Genomic DNA, 27,048 nt, shown 5'->3' on the forward strand with positions numbered 1-27,048 from the left:
GTGAACCAGGCGCAGTAGTCACTGCCGAGACTTGTGTACATTTTCCATACTTCTGTAAATAAACTTTTGTTCCCAATGCCAACGCTTCCTGTGTGACTGCTTTCTTCAACTCAACAGATGTTTGTCTAAGGATGGAACTAGTAGGGTAGATAAAGGGGAGCCAGTAGATGTAGTAAACTCAGATTCTGAAAAGGCATCCAGAAAGGTTCACAAGAGGTTGATAAGCAAAATGAAGGTTCATGGAGCTGGGGTGATGTATTAGCATGAATGGAGGATAGGTTAACGGTTAGGAAGCTGAATGTAGAGATAAATCGGGTATTTTCAAGTGGACAAGCAGTAACTCGTGGAGTGCTGCAAGGATTAGTGCTGGGGGCTCAGCTATTTACAATCTATATTAATAATTTTAATGAACAGACCAGAGTAATGCACCAACATTTGCTGACAATGATCCCTGGAATGAAGAGCTTGTCGGATGAGGAACGGTTGAGGACTCTGGGTCTGTACTCGGAATTTCGAAGGATTAGGGGAGATCTTATTGAAATCTACACTATACTGCGAGGCGTGGATAGAGTGGTCGTGGAGAGGATGTTTCCATTTGTAGGAAAAACTAGAACCAGAGGACACAATCTCAAATGAAGGGAAAATCCTTTAAAACAGAGATGAGGAGGAATTTCTTCAGCCAAACGGTGGTGTTTCTGTCGAACTCTTTGCTGCAGAAGGCTGTGGAGGCCAAATCACTGAGTGTCTTTAAGACAGGAATAGATAGGTTCTTGATTAATAAGGGGATCAGGGGTTATGGGGAGAAGACAAGGGAATGGGGATGAGAAAAATATCAGCCATGATTGAATGGCGGATTGAATTGTGTGGCCTAATTCTGCTCCTATGTCTTATGGTCTTATTAGCAACAGGAGAACCTGCTGTCTACCTCCAAAGAAAGAATATGGAAGTCATTTGTTTTTTTAAAATATTTTTATTGAAGTATTTTCACTTTTTAACAATATAACCATATATTTAAAAAACGCAAGCAACAGTATAAATCATATCCAACAAACCCACCCCCCAACCCATAAACTAAACCCTCCCCCTAACAACTAATGGTGATTAATTATTTAAAAAAAGAGAAATGAATGGCTGCCATCTCAGGTAGAACCCCTCAAACAACCCCCTGATGGTATATTTGACCTTCTCCAAATACAGAAATTCCATGGAGGTCGTTCAACCAGGCCGAGGCACTGGGCGGGCTGGGTCACCCCCCCCCCACCCCCCCCACCCACCAAGCAGAACTCGCCTCCAGGCTATTAACAGGGCAAAGACGAGGACATCTGCCTTCACCCCTGTCTGCAGCACCGGAGAGTCTGATACTCCGAAAATAACCACCAAAGCACAAGGCTCCAGTTTATTGTTAAGAATTACTGGTGTTAAATAAAGAGACCCAAAAGCTTTGCAAATTAGGACACGACCAGAATATGCGAGTATGGTTAACCAGCCCCCGAGAACACCGCTCACACTTTTCCTTCAGTCCCGAAAAGAAACCACTCAGATGGGCAGCACGGTAGCACAGTGGTTAGCACAACTGCTTCACAGCTCCAGGGTCCCAGGTTCGATTCCCGGCTTGGGTCACTGTCTGTGGGGAGTCTGCACGTTCTCCCCATGTGTGCATGGGTTTCCTCCGGGTGCTCTGATTTCCTCCCACAGTCGAAAGATGTGCAGGTTAGGTGGATTGGCCATGCAAAATTGCCCTTAGTGTCCAGAATTGCCCTTAGTGTTGGGTGGGGTTACTGGGTTCTGGGTTTATGGGGATAGGGTGGAGGTGTGGGCTTTGGTTGGGTGCTCTTTCCAAGAGCTGGTGCAGACTCGATGGGCCGAATGGCCTCCTTCTGCACTGTAACTTCTACTTCTATGAGTGGTCAGATGAGATCTGTGCACCACCTTAAACTGCATGAGGCTCAGCCGCACACAGGAGGGTTTGGAGTTTACCCTGCAAAGGGTCTCACTCCACATTTCCTCGTTCAAAATGCCCCCCCCCCCCCCCGTCCCCCCGTCCCCCCCGCCCCCATACATTTTGCCTTCACCTCATCCACCGAGGCCAACTCTAGTGATATGATCAGTGATGTGGAGATGCTGGCGTTGAACTTGGGTGGGCACTGTAAGAAGTCTTAAAACACCAGATTAAAGTTCAACAGGTTTGTTTTGAATCACTAGCTTTCGGAGCACAGCTCCTCATCAGGTGAATCTTCACCTGAGGAAGGAGCTGTGCTCCGAAAGCTAGTGATTCGAAACAAACATGTTGGACTTTAACCTGATGTTGTAAGACTTCTTATCGATATGATCTGGCCATAGAAATCCAAAGTTTCCCCCCCCCCACCCAATCATCCTCTCAGAGAGGACGGTGGGGACAAGGGAAATGAGGGAAAGGTCTTTTGCACAAAAGTTACAAATCTGAAAGTATTAGAACAAGTTCACCCCAGAAAGTTCAAACTTTACCGACAGCTCCTCAAAGCTGGCAAACCGCCCTTCCACGAACAAGTCCCCAAAACTCAAAAGATCCTTCCGCTCTCACGACCTAAATGTTGAATCAAACTTGACAGCTCAATGGTTCCCTCAAATAGGGGCCAACAACCACATGGAGCTGAGCTTAAAATGTTGTCTAAATTGCTTCTATAACCTCAGGGTGGACACCACAACCAGACCCGAAGAAAATCTCGCAGGGGAGAACAGAAGTGAGACAGTTACCAATGCACCCAAACATGAGCCCCTACAAGAACTCGGCTCCATTTGTTCACATATGGAAGTTGGATTGCTAATCTACCTGAATACCTTCTCAATGTAGTCCGCACAGTAACAAAATAGAAAATTGGGTATTGTTAAATCCCCCCCACCCCACCGCAACTAACTATCCCTCTGGAGAAATGCCCCCCGAATCCTTGCAGTCTTGCCCACCCGAATAAAGGAGGACACCAACTTGTTAACCCTAGCAAAAAAGAACTTGGGGGAAAGATAGGGAGACATTGAAAAAGAAATAAAAACCTCGGGAGGACATTCATTTTAATAGTCTGGACCTTACCTGCCAAGGGCGAGAAGGGGGGAGGGGTATCCCACTTTTGAATTTAACCCCACTCAGCAGACTAGCATAGTTCAGTTTATGAAGTGAGGCCCAATCATGGGACCCAGACTCCTAGATAACAAAAGCTAGATCTGGCAAGATGAAAGGTCACACCACCAGATTGATTCCCTTCACCGGGGGGTTGACCGAAAAATGTTCGTTCTTATCCAGATTCACCTTGCATCCAGAAAAGGAACCAAAATTCCGAACTAGCTTTATTATCTCACCCATAGTAGAGACTGGATCCGTAATATAAAAGAGCAGGTCGCCTGCAAGACACCCTTATGTTCCACCCCTCCAGCCTTATCCATTTCCACTGTCAGAAGATCTCAACGCTATGGTTAATGGTTCAATCGCTAAGGCAAATAAAAGTGCAGATAGTGGATATCCCTGTCTTGTACCCTTGTTCAATAAAAAATATACCGAGCTCAAGGAATTAATGCAGACATTAGCTGTGGGGGCTTTACACGATAGTCAAATCGACAAAATTAAATTCTGCCCCAGACTGAACCTCAGAAAGATATCCACACTCCACTCTATCAAATGCTTTCTTGGCATCCATGCACACAATCATCTCTGGCTCGGACACAGGAGGTGAGAAATAATAATAATAATAATAATCACTTATTGTCACAAGTTGGCTTCAACGAAGTGACTGTGAAAAGCCCCTAGTCGCCACATTCCGGCGCCTGTTCGAGGAGGCCAGTACAGGAATTGAACCCGCGCTGTTGGCCTTGTTCTGAATTACAAGCCAGCTGTTAAGCCCATTGTGCTAAACCAGCCGTAGAACAATATTCAACAACTGTCATATATTGTCTGCCAATTGCCGACCCTTGACAAAGTATGCCTGGCCCTCCGCAAACACCTCTGGGAGACAGGATTTTAATCGCATCGTGAAAACCTTGGTCAACAGTTTGCTGCCTGCATTCAAAAGTGATACAGGTTGATATGATCCACATTCTGGAGGGTTTGTGTTCTTCTTCAGAATGAGAGGAATAGAAGCTTGTGCCAGTGTAGCAGGCAACAAATCCCGGGACAAAGAATCGTTGAACATGCCCAATATTAATGGAGTCAGCTGACCTGCAAACTTCTTATCGAACTCAATGGGGAACCCATCAGGTCCAGGGGCTTTACCCATTTGCATTGATCTCCTCAGGACTTAACGGGACCTCCAGTTCCTTCCTCCTGTCTCTCTCTCTCTCTCTACCAATGGAAAGGACAACCCATCTAAAAATTCGGCCCTGACTGAATTCTCTTCCAGGGGTGCTGACCAATAAAGATTTTTGTAGAATGTCTCGAAAGTCACGTCAACTTTGCCCAGGGCAGAAGTCAGATTACCATTCGAATCCATAACTGGTTTGATCTCCCGGGAAGCAGCCTGCTGCCTAAGCTGATGGGCTAAAAGACGACTGGCCTTCTCCCCATATTTATAAAATACCCCCCTTGAGCGCCGCAGATGTCCTGCTGCCTTACCTGTTGACAACAGTTCAAACTGCATCTGCAGCTTCTTCCTGCTCGCAGCAACTCCGGGGTAGGTTCAAGCGTGTACCGATTGCCCATCTCAAGGAGAGAGACCATCAGCCTCTGCTGCTCCACCTTTGCAGTCCTGTCCATATGCGCCTTACAGGAGATTATCTCCCCTCCAATAACTATCTCAAGGGCTTCCCGTGGTGTGGAGTGGGAGACAGACTTGTTCTTATTAAAACTGACATATGCCTCAATGGGAGTCATATGCTCACAAAATCCTTTATCTGCTAATTGCGCGGCATGCCATCTCCAAAGTGGTCGCTGAGAGCGACTCAACTCCAGAACCAAGTCCATAAAATGTGGCACATGGTTCAAAATTACATTAGTCGAGTACTCTGCCTTCCTCACCCGGAGAAGGGACCTACCCACCAGACAAAAGTCAATCCTGCAGCAAACCTGATGGAATGTAGGGAGGGAAAAAATATTTCTTATCTCTTGGATGTAAAAAAAGGCCACAGATCTTCTCCCCCTCCCCCCTGCTCATCTGCTTCATAAAGGTTAACAACGCTTTTGCTACCCCAAATGGAGCCAACGACTTAGGCCTCGATCGGTCCACCTTTGGATCTAGCACACAGTTTAAATCCCCTCCACAAATTAGTTGGTGCGGGCCTAGCCACGAGTGAAGGCCAGCAATATCCTAACAAACACCGCACCCTCCCAATTCAGCACAGAAATATTGACCAGAACCACCAATGTGCCTGCCAACCATCACATCTCTTCCGTTGGTGTCTGCCACAATCTTAGTAGCTGAGAAAAGAACCCATTTGTTGATCTAGAGCCCAAATTAAATGCCTGGTTCACCAACCCCTTCTGTAATCTGCTCTGGTCCCTTGCCTGCAAATGAGTCTCCTGCAAAAACACTATATCAGCCCTCAAACTTTTCAGGTTGGCAAATACACTCGACCTTTTCACTGGGCCACCCAACCCCCTTACTTCCAGGTGACTAACTGAATTGGGGACCTCCCATCCCCTCTTATCCCGGAGACCGCCACTGAAAGGATTTGTCAAGCAACTACTCAGAATATGGCACACCCAAGATGGCCGCCACACCCACCAGTAAGAGAGACAAAGAAAAATTAGTCACCATCAGCAAAAAACCCTCCCCTCCCCTCCCCCCCCCCCCCAACAATACCCTCCCAAATTTCCATACTAGCAACATGAATACGAACAATACCCCTCCCAACTACCCTCAACAAAACAAAAACACTAAGCTCATTATTCCAAACTAAACTCGTATAATAACAAGGACAGCCCCCACCCAGGGTAAAAATGAAAGAAAAAACCTCTGACTGTCCCGAGGACACAAAGTAAAACAAAACCCCTTCAGAAAATCTTATTCCCATCAAGCCACCTTACCAGTTCAGCTCCAACGCCCTGGTAGATCCTGATGATGTGATCCTCCGATTTGCAGTCCCGATGCTCCTTGGCCCACTTCAGGGTCTGTTCCTTCTCTTGAAAACTGTGGAACTAAACAAAAGCAGCCTATGGTGGTTCGTTCAGCAGAGGCTTCTGACGGAGCCCTGTCCAGCTCCGGAGGGGATGTGATTACACCCACCCCATCATCTTCCCAAACATCCCTGAAAAATACAGTGGAAGTCAGGCCTTCCACACCCACCGGCTACCCCACAATCCTGAGGTTCTGCCTCCTCGAGCGGTTTTAGAGATAGTTGACTTAGCCCTCAGCATCTTATTCTCTCTGGCCACCAGAGCGAACTCAGCATCCAGCGAGGCAGTTTGATCGCCGTGCTTCAACAAAATCATCTCCACACCCTTAATCACCGCACCATGCTCAGAGCGTTTCTCCCATTTTGAAGTTCCCCAGACATAACTCTCCACTGCTTCTCGAATTATTTATCAAACTCCATCGCCATTACACCAGCCAGCATATCAGCCATGATTGGAGTGGCTGGAGTTACCGAAGCAGCCTCTGCCATTTTCTCCTCCGAGGAACCTCTTGAAGTTGCTGAGTCCGTTGACGAATTTCTACCCGTGGCTTTTTTTCCCCCTGGCCTTTCTTTGCATCTCTTGAATGTGGGCACCTTATAGTATCTTGTAGATGGGATTGTTTTGAGAAAGTAATCCCAGAAACAGGGCGAAAAAGGCCGAAAATCACGAACCCCGTCGGGAGCTACCTCATGCGTGACCTCACTCTACATGCCGCCACCGGAAGTCTCGGAAGCCATTTGTAATCCAAAATGAAAAACAGAAATTCAATTTCATTTTAAAATAGAAAAAGAGGCAGAGGCAAAATGAGGTGTAAAACATGTGAAGATTTAATACCTATGTACCGCCTATATTGGAAGTATTTGGCTGTCCAATGGTTGAAACAGGGGCTGCACAATTACAAAGTTAATTCTCCCTTCAGTATTCTTTTTAACAAATAAAAGGGAATGAATACAAGCTAAAAGAATTTGGCTTTCACATATAGATTTCAATAAAAGGGGAAAAAGCAAAATCTATTGTGCTGTTAAAAGAAGCAAACTGCTTTGGATGGGAAAGAATCAGTACCCTCTGGAGATCTGACAGAGATGGTTTAATTCGTTCTCGACTGTAGCTATCAATTACTTTGGTCCTCACTTCAATCACTGGCTCTGGGAACATGTCAAATGGTATCTTTATTTTAGCTATCCAGAAAACATGGCCTGCAGCAAGTGATACACCTCAGCTGCACAGAAAATGAGCTACATCTTTCATAAGACACAAGAGGTCAACTTTAACTTGGGCTGTCTGAATGTGTCTAGGCAGTTGCGGCCTCAAAATCAGAGCACTCTACCTGCCTTCTGTTCTTACCCCAATTATGCCCACTGTCAATTTGCTTGGAGATGTTTGCGAGGGGCCATAGATCCTATAACATAACAGGGCCCCAACTGTAATTTTGGAGGTATAAATGAGCATACCCTCATGGGCTGAACGTACACTCTTTGGTGCCTGTGGCTCACCAGCAGAATGTAAAATGAAGGCTGGGCCTCCCAGTACCAAGAATGAGGATACAGTGGACACACTCCACCCACTGACTTCAGATCCACAACCAGTAGTTAAAGTTCCGCTCTTAGAACTCATGGATAATATTGATTATTCTTGGCAACAGCAGAAATGAAATAACCGAGTAAAGTCTCTGATTACCACTCACCACGGTCCAAAATCATTGCAAGGATAGGTCTCGTTGGGGTTTAGCTGAGAGTTTAGCATGTTATTACACTGTAACAAACTCTCATCATTGGAGAAATGACCCTACAATGCCTTTCTCAGTTATATTACCAAGGCAGGAAATTAAGAGTTGCGATTCATTTGCTGATCGATGATTTTGACCCTCTGCCCTCATTTTTCACTTGCACCGGTAAAAACTTGGTGCTTTAATGAACAAAGCTAAAGAAATCTCACAAACTCCCTCCATAAATTACAAAACCAAATTCGGACTAGATTCAACTCACAGCGGGCTCGAAGGGCCGAATGGACTTTTCCTGCTTCTATTTTCTATGTAACTCCGGGAGGGAGTCATGTGGGCAGGGCCAAGACAGACTGCAAATAATTTAAGTCCCGCTCCTTGAGTGCACCTGTCCGGTGTTCCGGGGGTGGGGGTTGGTGGTAACTATGGTTGTTGAGAACATGAGCTCAGCTGGCAACAGCTCATGTTTGGGTTCCAGCAAAACAGTCAACAGGAGAAAGCGGCAGTAAGTGTTCTATTGCTATTTTAACCATCCCATTCTTCTCAGGCAGCATTAATTACAGGGCTTTACGATGCCATTCGGCAAGAAGAAATATTCTCCCTGACTCTCACTGCAGACATTTTGAAGGCACTGTTGCGAAGTTGCGCAGCAAAATACAAGGCCTTTAGAACAAAGCAAAAAAAAGTTTTATTTTGCTGACATTACTGTTCACACATTTTCCTCAGATCCATAACTATTTCTGGCAAATCTGAGATGTTAAATGATTGCTTCAGTTAGTGACAAAGACAAGAGTTGGTTCCAGTGGAACATTCTGAAGCTCTCCACCCAATCCCCAATGAGACCTCACTTTTCACTTATTTTGTTTTCACTCACGCTGGTCCACAGACTTTAATTAGCTACCACACTTCAGCTGTTGTCCAGAATGATCTCCCTAACAACTTTATCCAACAGCACCTCCACTCGTATATACAATTAGAACTATTCACCTTGTATGTTACTTTGTGTCTGCCCCCCACCTTAGCATGGATGGTAGCAGCCTGAGCTGATTTGTTGAAAGGCACAGCAAGTGCATGACTAGAACGGCAGTCATATTTTATCACCATCTAAAGTAGGCACAGTTCCAGTATCTGATAGCACCAGGTTAAATGATGGTGTTGCTTCAAAGCTCAGGAGTCACTATCACCCTTCTTCACGAGGCTGACACGTTTGGTCAGACAGCAGCTCTCAGGGAACTGAAAGCTTGAATGAAGATGGGAAGGGTTATAATGCAAGATGTCCACTGCCACACCTACAGCTTGCATTTCATGGCAGGTATCGGGATGAGGGGGAAGATTTAATTTGAAAGGTTATAAGGTAGGAACACAATAGTAATGTGGGGGTTGTTTAAGGAGTACTTGCGGGATAGTTTTGTCCCACTGAGACAAAGAAGGAATGGTAAGGTGAAGGAGCCTTGGATGACAAGCGAAGTGGAGCTTCTAGTCAAGAAGAAGAAGGAAGCAAGGATCTGACATGGCTCTAGAGGGTTACAAGGTAGCCAGGAAGGAACTCAAAAATGGACTTAGGAGAGCTAGAAGGGGGCATGAAAAAGCCCTTGCGGGAAGGATTGGGGAAAACTCCAAGGTGTTCTACACTTATGTGAGAAATAAGAGGATGACCAGAGTGAGAATAGGGCTGATCAGGGATAGTGGAGGGAACTTGTGCCTAGAGTCTGAGGAGGTAGAGGAGGCCCTAAATGAATATTTTGCTTCAGTATTCGCTAGAGAGAGACACTTTGTTGCTCGTGAGAACAACGTGAACCAGGTTATTAGGCTCGAACAGGTTGATATTAAGAAGAAGGATGTGCTGGAAATTGTGAAAAGCTTCAGGATAGATAAGTCCCCTGGGCCAGATGGGATATACCCAAGGTTACTACAGGAAGCAAGGTAGGAGATTGCTGCGCCGTTGGCAATGATCTTTGCGTCCTCACTCTCCACTGGAGTAGTACCGGATGATTGGGGGCAGGTGAATGTTGTTCCCCTGTTCAAGAAAGGGAATAGGGAAATCCTTGGGAATTACAGGCCAGTCAGTCTTACGTCGGTGGTGAGCAAAATACTGGAAAGGATTCTGAGAGATAGGATTTATGATTATTTAGAAAAACATAGTTTGATTAAAGATAGTCAGCATGGCTTTGTGAGGGGCAGGTCGTGCTTCACAAGATTCATTGCATTCTTTGAGGATGTGACGAGACACATTGATGAAGGTCGGGCAGTGGATGTGGTGTATATGGATTTAAGTAAGGGATTTTATAAGGTTCCCCAAGGTAGGCTCATTCAGAAAGTTAGGGGGCATGGGATACAGGGAAATTTGGCCATCTGGATGCAGAGTTGGCTGGCCGAAAGAAGACAGCAAGTGGTAGTGGATGGAAAGTATTCCGCCTGGAGGTCGGTGACCAGTGGTGTCCCGCAGGGATCTGTTCTGGGACCTCTGCTCTTTTGTGGTTTTTATAAATGACTTGGATGAGGAAGTGGAAGGGTGGGTTAATAAGTTGCCGATGACACAAAGGTTGGTGGAGTTGTAGATAGTGTCGAGGGCTGTTGCAGATTACAACAGGACATTAACAGGATGCAAAGCTGGGCTGAGAAGTGGCAGATGGCGTTCAACCTAGATAAATGTGAAGTGATTCATTTTGGAAGGTCGAATTTGAATGCTGAATACAGGGTTAAAGGCAGGATTCTTGGAAGTGTGGTGGAACAGAGGGATCTTGGGGTTCACATACATAGACCGCTCAAAGTTGCGACCCAAGTTGATAGGGTTGTTAAGAAGGCAAATGGTGTGTTGACTTTCATTAACAGGAAGATTGAGTTTAAGAGCCGCGAGGTTTTGTTGCAGCTTTATAAAACCCTGGTTAGACCATACTTGGAATATTGTGTCCAGTTCTGGTCGCCTTATTATAGGAAGGATGTGGATGCTTTGGAGAGGGTGCAGAGGAGATTTACCAGGATGCTGCCTGGACTGGAGGGCATGTCTTAGGAAGAAAGATTGAGGGATCTAGGGCTTTTCTCACTGGAGCAAAGAAGGAAGAGAGGTGACTTGATAGAGGTGTACAAGGTGATGAGAGGCATGGATAGAGTGGATAACCAGAGACTTTTCCCCAGGGCGGAAATGGCTGTCACAAGGCGACATAATTTTAAGGTGATTGGAGGGAGGTATATGGGAGATGTCAGAGGTAGGTTCTTTACGCAGAGAGTGGTAGGTGTGTGGAATGCACTGCCAATGGAAGTAGTGGATTCAGAGTCATTAGAGACATTTAAGCGACACTTGGACAGGCACATGGACAGCAGTAAATTGAAGGGGTGTAGGTTAGGTTGATCTTAGATTAGGATAAATGGTTGGCACAACATTGTGAGCCGAAGGGCCTGTATCATGCTGTCCTATATTCTAAAACACACCATTCTGAATGTTCTCAGCAATGACTGACGAAACAGGCTCTGGTGCAGTCAGCTCCTCCAGGGGAGACCAGTTATGCAGGTGTGTCTGTCCCCTCCGGTTTCTGCTCTAGTCTGTATTGTTTTGGCCACTGACCTCCAGGATCACATATACAAATTGAGAGGGTGCCCTCTTCCTGCTGCTGGAAAGACAATGCAATTTTTCTTTGTTCTTTAGGGTTTTGGTCAAGAGTGGTTTCATGACCGGTACAGGCTTGGAGAGCCGTAGGCCCTGTTCCAGTGCTGTATTGTTCTTTGTTCTTTGAAATAGCAGCCACAGTATCTGTTGCTGTGGTCTGCTTAATCAGGACTTGCACAGAACAACCTTTGTTCCCACTACCCTGACTGTTAACTGGCTGCCAAATTGGTCTCTGTGCCCATTAAGGAGGAACCGCCATCCACATCAGGGTTGATGACCATGTTGCTGGAGGGCCATATTAAGGACTTGGAAACACTTCAGGTGTCTTTCCCAGTCCCCAGAAGGGAAACCCTGTCCGATATTTGGCCACCAATAATAATCCCAATCCAGTACACCTCAATAATTGCACAAAATGTTTTTTTTAAATACGTGGAGCAAGATCAGAAGAAATGGGAGCAGGCCACACGGCCCCTTGAGCCTGTTCTATCATTCTATAAGATCACAGCTGGTGCGAATGTGGCCATGGCTCCACTTTGCTGTCCGCCTCGCCACTTCCTGGTCAGTGAAAAGTCTGTGTCCTTCAGCATTGAATATGTTCAGTGACCCAGCCTTCACGGCTTTCTGCGGAAGAGAATTCCAAAAGACTAATCGACCCTCAGGAAAACAACCCTCATCTCAATCCTAAATGAGAGACCTCTAATTTTTAAACTGTGTCCCCTTGCTTGAGATTCCTTCATGATGGGAAATATCCTCTCACCATTCCACCCTGTAAGTCCCTTCAGCATCTTATAGGCATTTCACAGTTTATGCCTTTAATTCGAGGAGAAATACTAGAACAGTATTCTATTCATACTAAATTATTTGAAGGTTGAATATCCTAAGAGAGCTGCCATCAGTATCAACATTGATATTAAATCTTTGTTACAAGGCCAATTTCTTAATCAGTTTTCAGAAATTAACTTTGGGTAACAAGTTAGTCAATGAGAGGAGATTCATTTTGTTGAAAAACTAATTTCCAATTAATAACAACCAAGTGGCTGCTATATCAAAACGTCACTCTAATTGGTCTCGTAATAACTAACTGTTTTCATTTCCAGACTGCTGTCAAGGAAAATTAAAAATAATACAGAGAAGTGTAATTGCTACTGTGTTTACTTCCATCAGGGACCCATCTAGCTTCAGTTAATATTGCTTATATGCAATTACCACACCCATGTCACAGTGCTGTAACTTGTTATGGGTCAGGGTTTAGAGAACCCCAAAGTGTATCATGGAGTTCACCTGACCCGCAACTTTTAATAGATTGTGGTATGGGGAGCACACGGCCCATTCTACAGGTGTGGTACAGCAGAAAAGGACAAGTATTTTTTAAAGCAAAACAATGTTTATTCTATGAACACAAGTTAACCTTTTTAAAACAAACAGTGAACATCTAAGCAACCATTAATTCAAATAAAGGGAAACTATGGCATATAGACTTGTAGGGATCTTTATTTAAGATGAAGCTAGGAGAGGTTATTGACCCTTTCTTAACACACCAAATACAGAAAGAGAAATTAAGCTTAAACCTGTGCCTTATTTCTAATACGCACCATACAAATATACATTACTTAAACTATCTATATTTCCTATACAATGTAAACAAATGTAACCAAATACTGAAGAGGGCAGGAGGATTCATGCTGCTGTGATTGAGTTGTTGCTGGGGCTGGATATCATCTATGCAGGCAGCAATAAAAAGTAGGACTTTGGGACAGCATAACAATTTGTTATTTTGATTAAACGGAATAATATAATTTTAAAAGAGGTGCAGGAACAAGGGTGGCACAGTTGCACAGTGGTTAGCACTGCTGCCTCACGGTGCTGAGGACCCGGGTTCGATCCCGGCCTCGGGTCACTGTCTGTGCGAAGTTTGCACATTCTCCCCGTGTCTGTGTGGGTCTCACCCCCACAACCCAAAGATGTGCAGGGTAGGTGGATTGGCCACACTAAATTGCCCCTTAATTAGAAAAACAAATGTTAAGAATGGCTGCCAAGGTGAGACTAAACAGACCAAGTCACAAATACACTCAGTCAGCTTCACAATTAGTGGACATGCATTAGTAAGCAGGATGATAGTTCTTGAAGTATTTTGAGTGGGGATGGGGGCAGCTGGTGCTTAGGATTGACTCGGCACAGCAAATAAACAAAAAACTAAGCCACGCAAAGCACATGCCTGTAAAAGACCTTGCTGGTTTTCCTTCATGTAAATTAATGGTGGAAAATTGGATGTATTCTTTCCAAACATGATCAGTCCAACCTTCCTGAGGAATCGGTTCCAACCATCCTGTTGTTTTGAACTAAACAGAATGTTCGGGAATATTTCTATAGCTTTTGGAAGGAAAGGAAATCAATTTCAATACCATTGATCATTTTTCCATTATAATGTGCTGGTAGAAATTGAATTATCCACAAGACAATTTCACAATGCCCTGGTCACATAAACGTTCAGTCTTCATACTATCTCAACTGCATTTCTCTGACAATTTTACACACTGTCAAACTGAGTCATTGTATAGATATTAAGATAGCTCTTGGAACGGTAGAATTCAAAGAGACCCAGGGTTGCTATATGGTTAATTGCAAAATGATGGTGCCAAAATGTCAAAACAATGTCAAAATGGATTCCATCAAAGATCTGGCCTGTATTTTTGGGAGGGGAAAAGAAAGGATGACAAAAACAACATGAACATTTTTTAAAATTAAGAAACACCATGCGCACAATAACCATATGGGATTGAACACTTCATATGCCAAGCAGTGAATGAGACAAGAATAGACAAAAACAATCAAGTTGCAATTATGGGCTTCAGATCAACTATCACAGTTGCCGTTGTGTAAGTTGACCTTTGAAACCTCAGACAAATCCCTCCAAAAACATGGGTTGACTTCTATGACAAATATAGATTTGAACCACCAAGATGGGTGTGGGTGCTCACCATTTTGAAATGACACTGGCATCCAAAGTAAAGAGTGTGCATGTCTGAAACTCCCACACATCTTTGTAATACTGCCTGCATCATCAGCATGATCTCTTGCATCCAGTTATAAGATATGCATAAGTAAATCATGCATTTGTGGTGTGACAAATTGAGGCTCACTACCAATGTGAGTATAACATATCAAGACTTGTGCAACTTGCACACCGAGTATATACTGTAAAGGTCCTTCCTATGTATTCCTTTATTTCCCCTTTCTTGTATTTTTGCCGTTACATTTTTGATCCATGGATGATTATTGGACATGTCTTTTTAAGGCAAGAAGCCTGCATCATTTTTCAATCAGAAGGCTCTGCTGGTTTAAACAGAAGCCGCAGACGGGCCAGCATCAGTGACAGAGAGATGGCTTGGGACTCAGTTTGATTGATTGGCTGGTGGTCAATGGATTGGCCCAAAAGGCTGTGCTTTGCCCAGTAACGGTAACAGGTGGTGATTCGATCTTATCCCACAGGAATGTTTTTCAGAGTCCAAGGTTTGAGTTGGGTTTCAGTTTTGTGAAATTATCCAGCTAACTCTCCAAAAAGATCCAGCTAGCCTCTCTCTAAAAAGGTTCCAGTTAACTCTCTCCAAAAAGATTCAGTTAACTCTCTCCAGAAGGCCACGGTAAGGACTGGCTATCTCTCTAGAAAGCCTCTGGGTGCTGTTTTCCTGGACCTACAGCAACTTAGAGACAAACCATGAACCGAAAGCACAGTTTGATCAGAAATACGGTGCCTCTACAGGAAAAGCTGTGAGTAATGCATTTCTAAATTACAGAGTACCTAAATTAATGAATCTACAAAGAAGATCATTACAGGCGAAGGCAGATCCTGTTGGGATGGTGATCAACCTCTCCACCCTGGGCCCTGACATGGCATGAGGACCTGCTGGAATTCGTGATTCTTGAGAAGGTCAAAGTTGAACTGAGGGAGAAGGATGGAGGGGCGTTTCATGGGCGTTATTCATTGTGCACTTTCGAGAATTGGATTACATCGAACATTAGGGGGGGGGTTTGAGAGAGTTGGGGGGGCGGGTGGTTGTATGTGTTCATGGTGACTATGGGTGATTCCTGATTTCTTTTTGTTATTTGTTTATGTTAACATGCAGGCTAATGTTTGGAGGTTTGGTGGGAGGATGGGATTGTTGTTATTGATATTGGGATTGACATTGCATTTGTTACTGATTATTGTTTATTGTTGGGTGTAAATTTGGGAGAAAATGTGAAAAAGGAGAATACAAATATATTTTTTTTAAATATCATTACTGGCTGTAAACCAAAGGCTCTAAATCGCAAGTTTGCTGTGAAGAAAAGTGTGCTAAAACCATAACCTGGAAAAAAGAATGTTTCTTCCCTCCACTTATGATTTCTCCCCTTTCCACCCATCTGTGTTTGTTTGTCTTGTGTGTATGTGTGTACATATAGAGGATGGAGGCAAGTTAAAGTGGATCTTAGGCATTAGCTTGTCATTAACCAGTTGTATTTACTGCCTGTTTCATGATAGTTCTAGTTATAAATAAACAGCAATTATGTTTACATTTACAAACCTGGTGACTATGATTATTGGGCAGCCAAGGGCCAAAGACTTGGTTTTTTTATAAGAATTATTTGTTAATTCACTTTTGTTGTGAATCCAGGGCACGTGGGGCTGTAATTGACTGTGCATTAGCCCGGAGTGTCATAACAATAATATGATTTTAATAGCTGGAAAACTTGAGTTATCTGACATGGTGCGATTTACTGTATTCTATTCTTAACTGGGATAGATGCATATAAATGCAGGTCTAAGACTGTACAATTTGCATCATTGTTTCTTTCACGGCAGCTTTTCTCATTGGGTATATTTTAAGTATTATAATCAGAACTTTTCCAATTGTATTAAAAAAATTACCAAGAGATTATAAATGTATTCATAAAACAAGTCATGAAACCCTTCCCGTATTGAAAAGAACATCCTATGGTAAAGTGATAGTTAACTATCACTGATGGCATATATTATATATTAAAAGTGAAAATCACATGATAAATGGAAAAGCAAATATTAATCCGTCTCTTTTAATGAATGAAAATGAAAATCACTTATTGTCACAAGTAGGCTTCAATGAAGTTACTGTGAAAAGCCCCTAGTCGCCACATTCCGGCGCCTGTTCGGGGAGGCTGGAAAGGGAATTGAACTGTGCTGCTGGCCTGCTTGGTCTGCTTTAAAAGCCAGCGATTTATTAGTTTACTAATACGATCAAAATAAATGTAGAAATGCTGGAAATACTCATCAGGTCCAGCAACATCTGTAGAGAGAGATGCAGAATTAATATTCTGATAAAAGGTCACAGACCTGAAATGTTAACTCTGTTCCTCTTCACAATAGCTGCCAGATCTGCTTATTATTTCCAGCGTTTTGACCCCCTGGGTCTAACACGTGGTCAATTCCAGTCCTATTTGACCCTGAATCTCAACACAATTTGAAATTAATAAATAATTCCTCGAAAATACAAAAAGTGGGGGACTTCCGGTGACAGCGGGCGGCCGCACAATGGAGAGCTCCCGCTCGGGAACAGCATTTTCAGGGCTTTAAGCCCGGTCCCAGGGTCCACGGAGGCGGCAGAAGCAGGGAGAAGGCACGGAGGAGGCACAGTGAAGACACAGGAGGGAAAAAAAACCCAAAGAAAAATGTCGAGGGTGAGCAAAAAAACGGCCAGAAAAAAAACAGCTGGAGGTCGGTCGGGGAGTGGAAAGGTCACCGCGGGGTCACCAGGAAAAATGGAGGCTGGAGCACCAGGGAAGGCCGCACTGCTTACGGCTGAAGAAATAACTAAGGTGATGGCTGCGGAATTTGAAAAGCAGTTGGCGCAGATTGCGAAATGCATGGAGTCGGTGAGGAAGGAGATGAGGGAGCTTTTGAGTGTGCTGGTGGAGGAGGCGGTTTCCCCGGTGAGGACGGAGGTGGCGAGCGCAGTGGCGGAGGTGCGAGAGCAAGGGGAGGCGCTGAAGGAAGTGAAGGAGACGTTATTGCAGCACGGTGATCAACTTGCCTCGATGGGGAAAGAGATGCGGAAGGTGATGGATACTAACAAGGATCTGCGAGGAAAAATGGAAGACCTGGAAAATAGATCCAGGCGACAGAACTTGAGGATTGTGGGGCTGCCCGAAGGAGTTGAAGGACCGAAGCCGACTGAGTATTCTGCCGCGATGCTGGCAAACCTATTGGGGGAGGGGGAGGATCCCTCCCGATATGAGCTGGATTGGGCTCATCGGTCGTGGAGGCCTGTACCAAAGGCGAGTGAGCCGCCAAGGGTAGTGACTCTGTGCTTCTGTAGGTACAGGGTGAAGGAGAAGGTCCTGAGCTGGGCCAAGCAGAAGCGGGTGGTGCAGTGGGTTGAAGCTGGTATACGTGTATACCAGGACTTTACGGTGGAGCTGGCAAGGATGCGGGCTGCCTTCAACCGGGTGAAGAGGGCACTGTACATTAGCAAGGTGCGGTGCGGCATTGTATATCCAGCGAAGCTGAGGGTGACTTACAAGCTCAGGGACTTTTATTTTGGAACGGCGGAAGCAGCGGAGGAGTTTGCGAAAGCAGAAGGACTGTGGCAGAACTGACAAATTGAGGAATGGCCATGTGCCGATGTAACCTCATGACTGTATTTTCTTCTTTTTTGTATCACTGCGCGCGGGTGTAGAGATTAAAGGAGCCAATGTGGTATATATTTGGACGAGGGAAGGGACCGGACTTTCACTCAAAATGAGAGTTCTTTGGGGTGTAGGTGGATATGTGGGGTTTGTGTGCTAAAAGGGGATCTTTGGGCTTTCCTGGGGCCGGGCAAGTGGGAAAGGGACCCTGGCGGGGGCCTCCACGCTGGCCGGTTTGTGAACGGGAGTGAAGTGGGGGAGGGGCTGCGGCCATCGGAGCCTGGCAGAACAGGGTCCGAGTGGTCTAGCCGGGTGGAAAGTTGGGGGGGAAGGAACCGAGGTTGGGGGGAGGAGTTTTACAAGAGGCAGTGGACGGGAGGAGCTGGAGACCTGGGGTGGTGGGGGTGGGGGGGGGGGGGGGGCGGGGGGGCGGGAGCTGTGTAAGATTAAGGGTGACTACGGGTAATCCCTGATTCCTTTTTGTCATTTGTTTATGTAAACATGCGGGTTGAGGTTTGGGGGTTGGTGGGTAGATGGGATCATTGTTATTATGGGGACTGACATATCTTGCTGATTATTGTTTATTGTTGATGGATGTAAATGTGGGAGAAAATGTGAAAATGGAGGAGAATTTTTTTTTTTTTAATTTTTAAAAGAAAATACAAAAAGTCTTTAGCCCTTGGCTGCCCAATAACTACAGTCACCAGATTATAAACGCAACTAGTTTTATTAATAATAACTGTAATTAAATATGCAGCAAATACTACAGGTTAACTGTTATCTAATTCACAATCCTCCCTCTTCAATTCACCCCCCCAGGCAGACAAAAAACATGAGGGTAAAGGAGAGGTTTAAACAGAATCAGATGGTTGTCCTCTAGCACACCTTCCTTCAATCTAGGCTTAAGTTTGATGTTTCGGGAGAGAGAGAGAAAGACTCCTTTCCTGTGACTGTTCAGGATCTCAGTATGCTTTCCTTGGTTCTCTGAAAATAATCCCACTCAGGTAACATCCAATCACTGCCTGTTACCGGGCAGAATACACTCTTTTTGGGCAATTCATTGTCCACCAGCTAACCAATCCCCTCCTATCTCTTGTGTGCCAAAAAAGACTACGTTTTGCTGTCCGAAGGATAGCACAGTGTACCATGTTGTAACTTTTGAGTTCCTCACTTCCTCGGCTAGACTTAAAGGGATATGTCCATTAAGCATCCATGGATCAAAATGATAACAGCAAAAATAAAGAAATGGAAAATAAGGGTCAGGAAAGGGCCATACACCAGCTTTTTTTGTTATATTTCAGATTTGCAGAATCCTTAGTATTCCACGAATATAGCAGAATTTGTGCACTCAATAAAATTGGCTACAAAAATTTCAAAAGAGGAAAAACCAACAGAAGTGCGAATGTAGTCAAGTAGCAATATTACGAAGTAATTAAACACAAGACTACATGTTTTGAAAAAAGGTATTAAAACCTAACAATGGCAATTTGCATTTTCCATCATAGTGAATCCTCTGTTACCACATGCAGCTCGAGCTTGCAGTATTTGCCATTACATCTATGCACAGATTTTCCACCTAAAATGCTATTTACAATTAAATCTTCAGCAAGTCTTTGCTGAAGGCTTCTTTCAATATTGCTCAACTGTAATGTTTGTTTTAGATCTGCCAGAAATTTAAGGAATACCCTACTCAATTAGCACTAACTAGGCAGCTTAATATACAGGACGTTACTGACCAAAGGTAGCTTAAACCTAACCTCTACTTGGAATTAAGTAGCCCCTATTGTACTATCTGTGCCACAAGTTTGAAAACTGAGATTCTCAAACCCTAAGGGGTCTGCACAATCTTCAGATTTTGTCCGTCTGGAGCCAAGCATAATACATACCATTAGCACAATGTCAAGAAATGTTGTAAATATTTACTTCTACACATATTGACATATCAACATGTTACTTCTGTTGCTGTCTACTAAAAAAATAATCAGTTATAGCACTCTTCTTTAACCAGGGAAATAGGGTGCGGGGTCCTTGTTGGCGTGCTGCCAATTACAGGGGATCCTGATGTAGAAAGATTGGAGAATCACGTCAGCCTGGCAAATTGTCAGAATGGGAAGAACATGATGCAATTGATATTAAGTTGACTTGCTGTTTTCGGTACTTGTATCATGTTCAATCCTTTAAATTTGTTCTGGGTCACGTATTTTGCCAACTCTCAGTTGTCCTGAGGGAAGGTAGATCTGCCATGAAGATTTAACAACATAGCATAGACTAGATTAATGTGAAGGTTGGGTAGGGGAACTTGCCCTGTAGGTCAGCATACCATGGTTACGTTTCATGCTGCTAGACCACACATTACAAATTTTACTGAATTCAACTTTGTCATTTGCTTACCACGATGAACTCATAACCTTTAATACTGTAACAATGATACTATTGTACCCATTCACTTTTGTTCTGTCATAAGGCCCTTAGATTTTGTTTCAGTGATTCCTAATAATCAATGAATAGTATTGCTAATTCAACAGCATCCTTCTAAAATGGCACTCAAAATTGAATCTGATGGTGAGAAGTTGCTAAAATGAATCTGTACAGTAGCCACAGTTGCATTTTAAAGGAAATTAGACATTTACCATATTAGCCTGTGTTTCTCTGAATAAATCTAATTCAAAGTAGCTGATTATGCTAGTCATTGGGTTTCTCTACTAGGTGGGAGCAGATATTATTCTGATAATTAATAAAAAAGGGTGCAGTGCATATTTTAAAGGAGGTATTATGAAAGACTTTCTTAGGTAGATTATTTACTTTTCAAAAGAGTACAATTTTATTTCACATGAGATAGCCCACTTAACTCACATTCATACTATTGAGTCCCTTTGTTTGTTCGCCATGAATTTTGAAACATTGTCTTAGAAAAATCTGGGGCGAATTCTCCGGAAACGGCGCGATGTCCGCCGACTGGCGCCCAAAACGGCGCAAATCAGACGGGTATCGCGCATCTTTGGGGGCCGAGCCCCAACATTGAGGGGCTAGGTCGGCGGCGGAGGAATTTCCGGCCCGCCAGCTGGCGGCAAAGGCCTTTGGTGCCCCGCCAGCTGGCGCGGAAATGACATCTCCGGGCGGCGCATGCGCGGGAGCGTCAGCGGCGGCTCACGGCATCCCCGCGCATGCGCAGTGGAGGGGGTCTCTTCCGCCTCTGCCATGGTGGAGACCGTGGCGGAGGCGGAAGGGAAAGAGTGCCCCCACGGCACAGGCCCGCCCGCGGATCGGTGGGCCCCGATCGCGGGCCAGGCCACCGTGGGGGCACCCCCCGGGGCCAGATCGCCCCGTGCACCCCCCCCAGGACCCCGGAGCCCGCCCACGCCGCCGCCTTGTCCCGCCGGTAAGGTAGGTGGTTCAATTTACGCCGGCGGGACAGGCATTTTAGCGGTGGGACTTCGGCCCATCCGGGCCGGAGAATCGAGTGGGGGGGCCCGCCAACCGGCGCGGCGCGATTCCCGCCCCCGCCGAATCTCCGGTGCCGGAGACTTCGGCAACCAGCGGGGGCGGGATTCACGCCAGCCCCCGGCGATTCTCCGACCCGGTGGGGGGTCGGAGAATTTCGCCCCTGAAGTCCAAGGTATCCCTTTACTGGTGGGTTTTTGTGATTATTTTCAATAAAATAATGAAGCAACGAAACTCTACAACACATTTTGCAAACATTACTCAATCCATTACACTGCAAACCACCTACGTAATGTCTAACATTTATATGAATGTCCAGCACACAGCTCAAATGCTTATGTTTTAAAAGTTCAAGTCGTGATCTGAAAACACAATTTTATCACAGTTGGCAGCTCAGCAGCTCACTTCTCTGTGATTTCAAATCCAAGTTCCTTAGATTTCAATTCAGACAATGTTACTTTTGTGACAATTCCATTTTTCAATAAGCTTGAGAAGCACTCAATTTCTTGCCTAATGTGGGTTTCCTGTCTCCCCTAAAAACCAGCATTTAGGATGGCAAGACAAGGCACTTCAGAAAGCTGGGTAAATCAATCCCATTTAATGGATCTCCTGTCTGGGATTCATCGTGGGAAGAGCATTATCATCAACGGGAAAGCAATCTCGGTAGATCTGCCCCCATTTTAAGTCCAATGTGAAGGAAAATTTATAATATTTTATTCCTGATTATATTACAATATTTTCTTCATTATATTTAAAAACTGGTTAACAATAAAATTTAAGAGAAAATTGATTAATCATGCTTCCATGTGAATATCTGTGAGGCACATGGTACATCAGTCCTTCTGTTCAAAGAGATTTCAGATGATGCACAATTAACTTCTATTTTAAAATGGTCCAATAAGTAAGAAAGAAAACTATCTGGAAATCAATGGCATTCTTATAAATCTGACTCAGAAATTTTCCTTCAGAGTATAGGTTTGAAAGAGAGCTTCATCATACAGATGTCTATGGTGTGATGGGCATCCATCCTAATGCTGCATTGCATGCAAGTTCTTAAAAGAGTGCCTCAAAGCTGCCTGATAAACTTCCAACAATAGTAAACAACATTTTGTAGACAGAAGACCATCAGACATAGGAGCAGAATTAGGCCACTCGGCCCATCGAGTCTGCTCCGCCATTCAATCATGGCTGACATTTTCTCATCCCCATTCCCCTGCCCTCTCCCCATAACCTCTGATCCCCTTATTAATCAAGAATCTATCTATCTCTATCTTAAAGACACTCAGTGATTTGGCCGCCACAGCCTTCTGTGGACATAATGATAACATGGAATGGACAAAGACCAAAAGTTAAAAATAAACCAAAGGTAAAACTAAATATCAGTCTCGGAACTTTGTGCTTTTAAAAACAGATATTTGGATTGATGTTAAGATAGAACAGTAACCGCACATTTTTGGATTGATATTAAGACAGAACAGTAATTGCATATTATAAAACAATTCAACCTTTGTCATTTTGCTTTACGGTGTGATCGAAAATCCTCATTTAGACTGCTATCTTGTACAAAGGTGCATCTCTCTCCCTATTCCACTACCGACCATGGAGTTTCAGGTGTTGGTCCATTGTTATGCGTGGCAAGGTACTGCACTGGTTTGCCATCGTATTCTGCTGGTTCAGGTTGACAGGAGAGACCCCCGCCATAGGCACACTGAAGGATTTATGGGTTGATAATCAACCTCTTTGAGCAGGTTATGAATGCATCTTCCTTGGCCTCAAGTTCTGGAGTGGGAATTGAACACAGAGCTAGCTCAGAGGCAGGGACACTACTCATTCTCCAAGATACAGATACCAGATACATATATTTAAAAGCCTTTGTGAGGTTCATTTTCTTTTAACTTAGTTTCAAAACAGTGAAACACAACCTGGACAAAAAAATGAACAAAATGACATTTGGAAACTGGAGATAATTTGTTCTCGGGGCATTGACATAACAATCATTAACATAACCCAAATCCAGAGTGAGAGTTCAATTTGAAATTAGAACAATGAAGCGTGACTGCCTGGAGGAGGCAGTCTCCCCAACTCTCAATGTTGTTGATAAATTCAGCATCAATGAAAAGCAGAAGCCAAAACCAGAAAATGCTGGAAACTCTTGGCACGCCTGACAGCATCGGTGGAGAGAGAACAGGGCTTTGACAAAGAGTCACCCAGACTCAAAACGTTAGCTCGGTTCTCTTTTCACAGATGCTCGCAGACCCGCTAAGATTTTCCAGCATTTTACGGTTTTGTTTCAAATTCCAGCATCCCAGTAATTTGCTTTTATAAAAGCAGAAACCATTTTGATTCAACACCAGGCTCCAAGCATAGCTGCTTGGGCCCCATATGCTGCTAAAAATAATTACCCTCCTTAACAAAGCTCAATGCCAGATAGCTTGTTTCATTACAATTACTCACAAAGTTTCTAGTGTCTCCCAGTTGATCTCATCAGTAGGTTGGCAATCTCCAGTACTGAAGGAAAGCCCATCGGTTGACGTGCTTCTATAAAATGTTGGATGAATTAAAGATTTCGAAGCAGCACATCAAGCCGAAAAGTGGCCTAACTTGAAGAGTCCACAACCAACAGTTGCAGCTATACACACCCAGATGGGTTTCCTTTGCTAACTCCCTTTTCACAAGCCTGAATCTCCTCCAAGGATTCATTTAAAGAAAATCTGTTGAACTTTTTTAATTTAAGTAATATGACAATCAACACACACATTATGCTCCTCCTTCAAAACCTCCCTGGTGAAAGACTACTTCCCTTGATAAGGGAAACCTTATCAAATACCAAGTCCCATGGTGTAAATGCAATGTAAAACAGGTGTGTACAAACTTCCACCAATTATTGCACTTTTACTTTGCAGGTAGCTCCCACCACAATACTGTGTTGTTTTAAATTGTGACATTGCATAGAGATAACATCAGACAAAATGTTACGACGTTATCTCTATGCAATGTCACAATTTGAAACTACACAGTATTGTGGTGGAAGCAGACTCCTGAAGCAACTGTTCTATTCAGAACTCGGATGCGGCAGGAGACTCCCAGGACAAATGCCTTCAAAGCACCCCTGAAGGCATCAAACATTCCTGTCAACCCATGGGAGCGTCTGGCTTGTGGCCAACCAAAATGGAGAAAGCTTACTCGGGAAGGCACTGAACACATCACGAGACTTTGCTGGGAATGTTCAGAGGGAGCTCACAACCTTTCAAGCAGACTATCTACCAAACCCTTCAAAAACCTCTGCACCTGACAGAATCTGCATGCAGACTGTGCATTGGACTGATCAGTCATCTCAGAACCCACTGAACCAGACTGGCCCCAGTCATCCTGAATCCCGAAGGACTGCCTGAAAAGAAGAGAACTGGAGTATGGAGGTGATACAATTTAAGATGATCTTACCAGAGCCACTTCATAATCAACATATCAATTTAGATAATCATTTCAATATTTAAGCATGCGATGGAGACATTTATGTAACAAATATGATGAGACCTGATATATGTCTTGTTGTACTCAACTCCATGAGTCAGTCAAATCACTAATAAGACACATCATATTCCAAAATACTTCAGTGTATACTCTACAAATACTCACCAATACAATTTTCCTATGGCGGCTTCAGTAAAAGTTTTCTTTTTTAATCAATGGGCCCCAGGAGAATCAATATTTTCCACAAGGTAAGGTGCTCACAAGACTGCATGCAACACTGAATACCCTTGTCGGTCCCACAATATCTTCTCACACGGATACCGAATAGCAGTTGAATTTACCAAGAATGAGTAGGCAAACTGAATTTTACTGTCCATTTACCGAGTCTTTGTAGGTCTGACTTAAAGCCTTTAGCTTCACTTTACAACTGAACAACCACCAGAGCTATGAAATTCTAGTTGAAAACTACAAAATAGTAATAAATTCTAGTGCACCAACAAAATGACCAAAAAATGTAAGAGGCTTAAATCCGCAACGTTATTTGCTTCACAAGGAGATTCGTTTAGCACGTTATTTACGTTTGTGAGGGGATATACCATTTCTCAAGTATTTCATATTATTTGTTTTCACTGCTCTTCATTATAATTGCAGCATCTCTATTGTGCAAAGCGACATAGCGTGTATTAACCATGTTACCGCAGCAGAGAAAATACAGGACTCCACTTCAGAACAGACATTATTTGTGTTTTTTTTGTAAAAAGGTACCTACATCTCGGAATTTGTTCCAGTATCTCAGCTCCTTGTCATATTGTGAGACAGTGGTCAACCATTTCTCGTTATCCAGGAAACTGACAGCATTGGTCGCTTCTGGGCGCCTGCTTTCAACTTCGAGGCAAACCGCGATCAAAACACCCACCAGAGCAGCCAGCATCTGCAAATACAGCACTCGTTCTCAGAAAAGGCAATCGCAACAACAGTGACAACAACAACAATCGGCGGGACGAAACTCTTTTTTTTTTAAATCATTGACTCGAGAGCAACGCTCGCGTCTCCGGCTCACCTTGTCGCCCGTGCGGATGGGTCGGGCTCTTTTGCTTTCTGAGTGAGACTGGCTTGTTTGGCTGCCTGCTTTTGTGATCGTGCAGCTGAGGCTCGGGAAGGAGCGCGCGGCACATGAGACATCGATCAGTGAGCTGCTAATGCACACGGCGTGGCGCCACCTCACCGCCAGCGTGTGCAACAACACTGCAGAGCACCAGCCCGCTAACCTCCACATATATAGTCACACAGCATCTCCCTATTCAACTCTCAGGATCGTCTTTCTCGAGTTAAGCAGCAACGAGACCAATCGCTCTTGCTGCCATTGTTAGAAAAAGAGCATCTGGTCAAATCGCCACATCCGCATTTCGTTACAAATTTTGCATGAAATTTAACTCTCGTTTTAAAAAAAAAAATACCAGTCGAAGCAGGATCGGTGAATGTCAGAAATCAATAAGTCCTCACTTCTGGCATGAACGGAAATTGTATTAAATGAGCGATATCGATCCAGTGCAATAAGTTCAGGCTGTAAACGAGGAGAACTCAGCTAGAACGCCCTCATCTTGGCCCGGGGGAGAAAGTTTCCATTGCAACGGTTTGCAAGAATATCGTTCCCTGTAAATTCCTGCCACAGCTTATTTCATCTGTGACGTTAAGCTTATTTTTTTTTAATGGAAAATATAGATATGGTGATTGCAATCGCACGATCTGCTCAATAACCTCAGAAATTGCGAATACTCTCACTTCAATCTGCTCTGTGCCGAAACAATTGTCTACTGGTCAATGGTACTGTCAGAAACTGTTCAGCTCCTCTTCGACCTTTAGTAGTTCTTGCTCGTGCATGTGAAAGCACCTGAGAACATAACTCAAGCCCTGTGAAGCTCCAGCTGCAAATATGCTACCCAGCAGGTGTGAATAGAGCTTCAATGTGGCAGCTGCTGGCAAACCTGTGCTTAGAAACTTAACCATCTTAAACTATCCAATAAAAACAGGGTAACACCTCAGCTAAACTGCTCCGACACTTGGTCCCATGTCCCAAAAGGGCATTGGTGACCAAAG

General features: G+C 44.2%; 1 protein-coding gene across 2 annotated transcripts in view; it reads right to left on the reverse strand.

Moving 5' to 3' along the window:
• Positions 1-26,293, reverse strand: part of LOC140426984 (testican-1-like) — a 959,619-nt gene extending 933,326 nt beyond the window's left edge. Inside the window, exons 1-2 of one of the 2 annotated variants that reach the window (XM_072512339.1) lie at positions 26,012-26,293; positions 25,721-25,882 (exon numbers count right to left, since the gene is read on the reverse strand). In XM_072512339.1, the coding sequence (XP_072368440.1) occupies positions 25,721-25,882; positions 26,012-26,227 (378 nt within the window). In that variant the 5' untranslated portion in view covers positions 26,228-26,293. The remainder of the gene's footprint in view (positions 1-25,720; positions 25,883-26,011) is intronic. The other variant, XM_072512338.1, reaches the window with a different exon arrangement.
• Between the last annotated feature and the right edge of the window lie 755 nt (positions 26,294-27,048).

The sequence above is a fragment of the Scyliorhinus torazame genome, chromosome 7, assembly GCF_047496885.1.
Source record: "Scyliorhinus torazame isolate Kashiwa2021f chromosome 7, sScyTor2.1, whole genome shotgun sequence".
Classification (NCBI taxonomy): domain Eukaryota; kingdom Metazoa; phylum Chordata; class Chondrichthyes; order Carcharhiniformes; family Scyliorhinidae; genus Scyliorhinus; species Scyliorhinus torazame.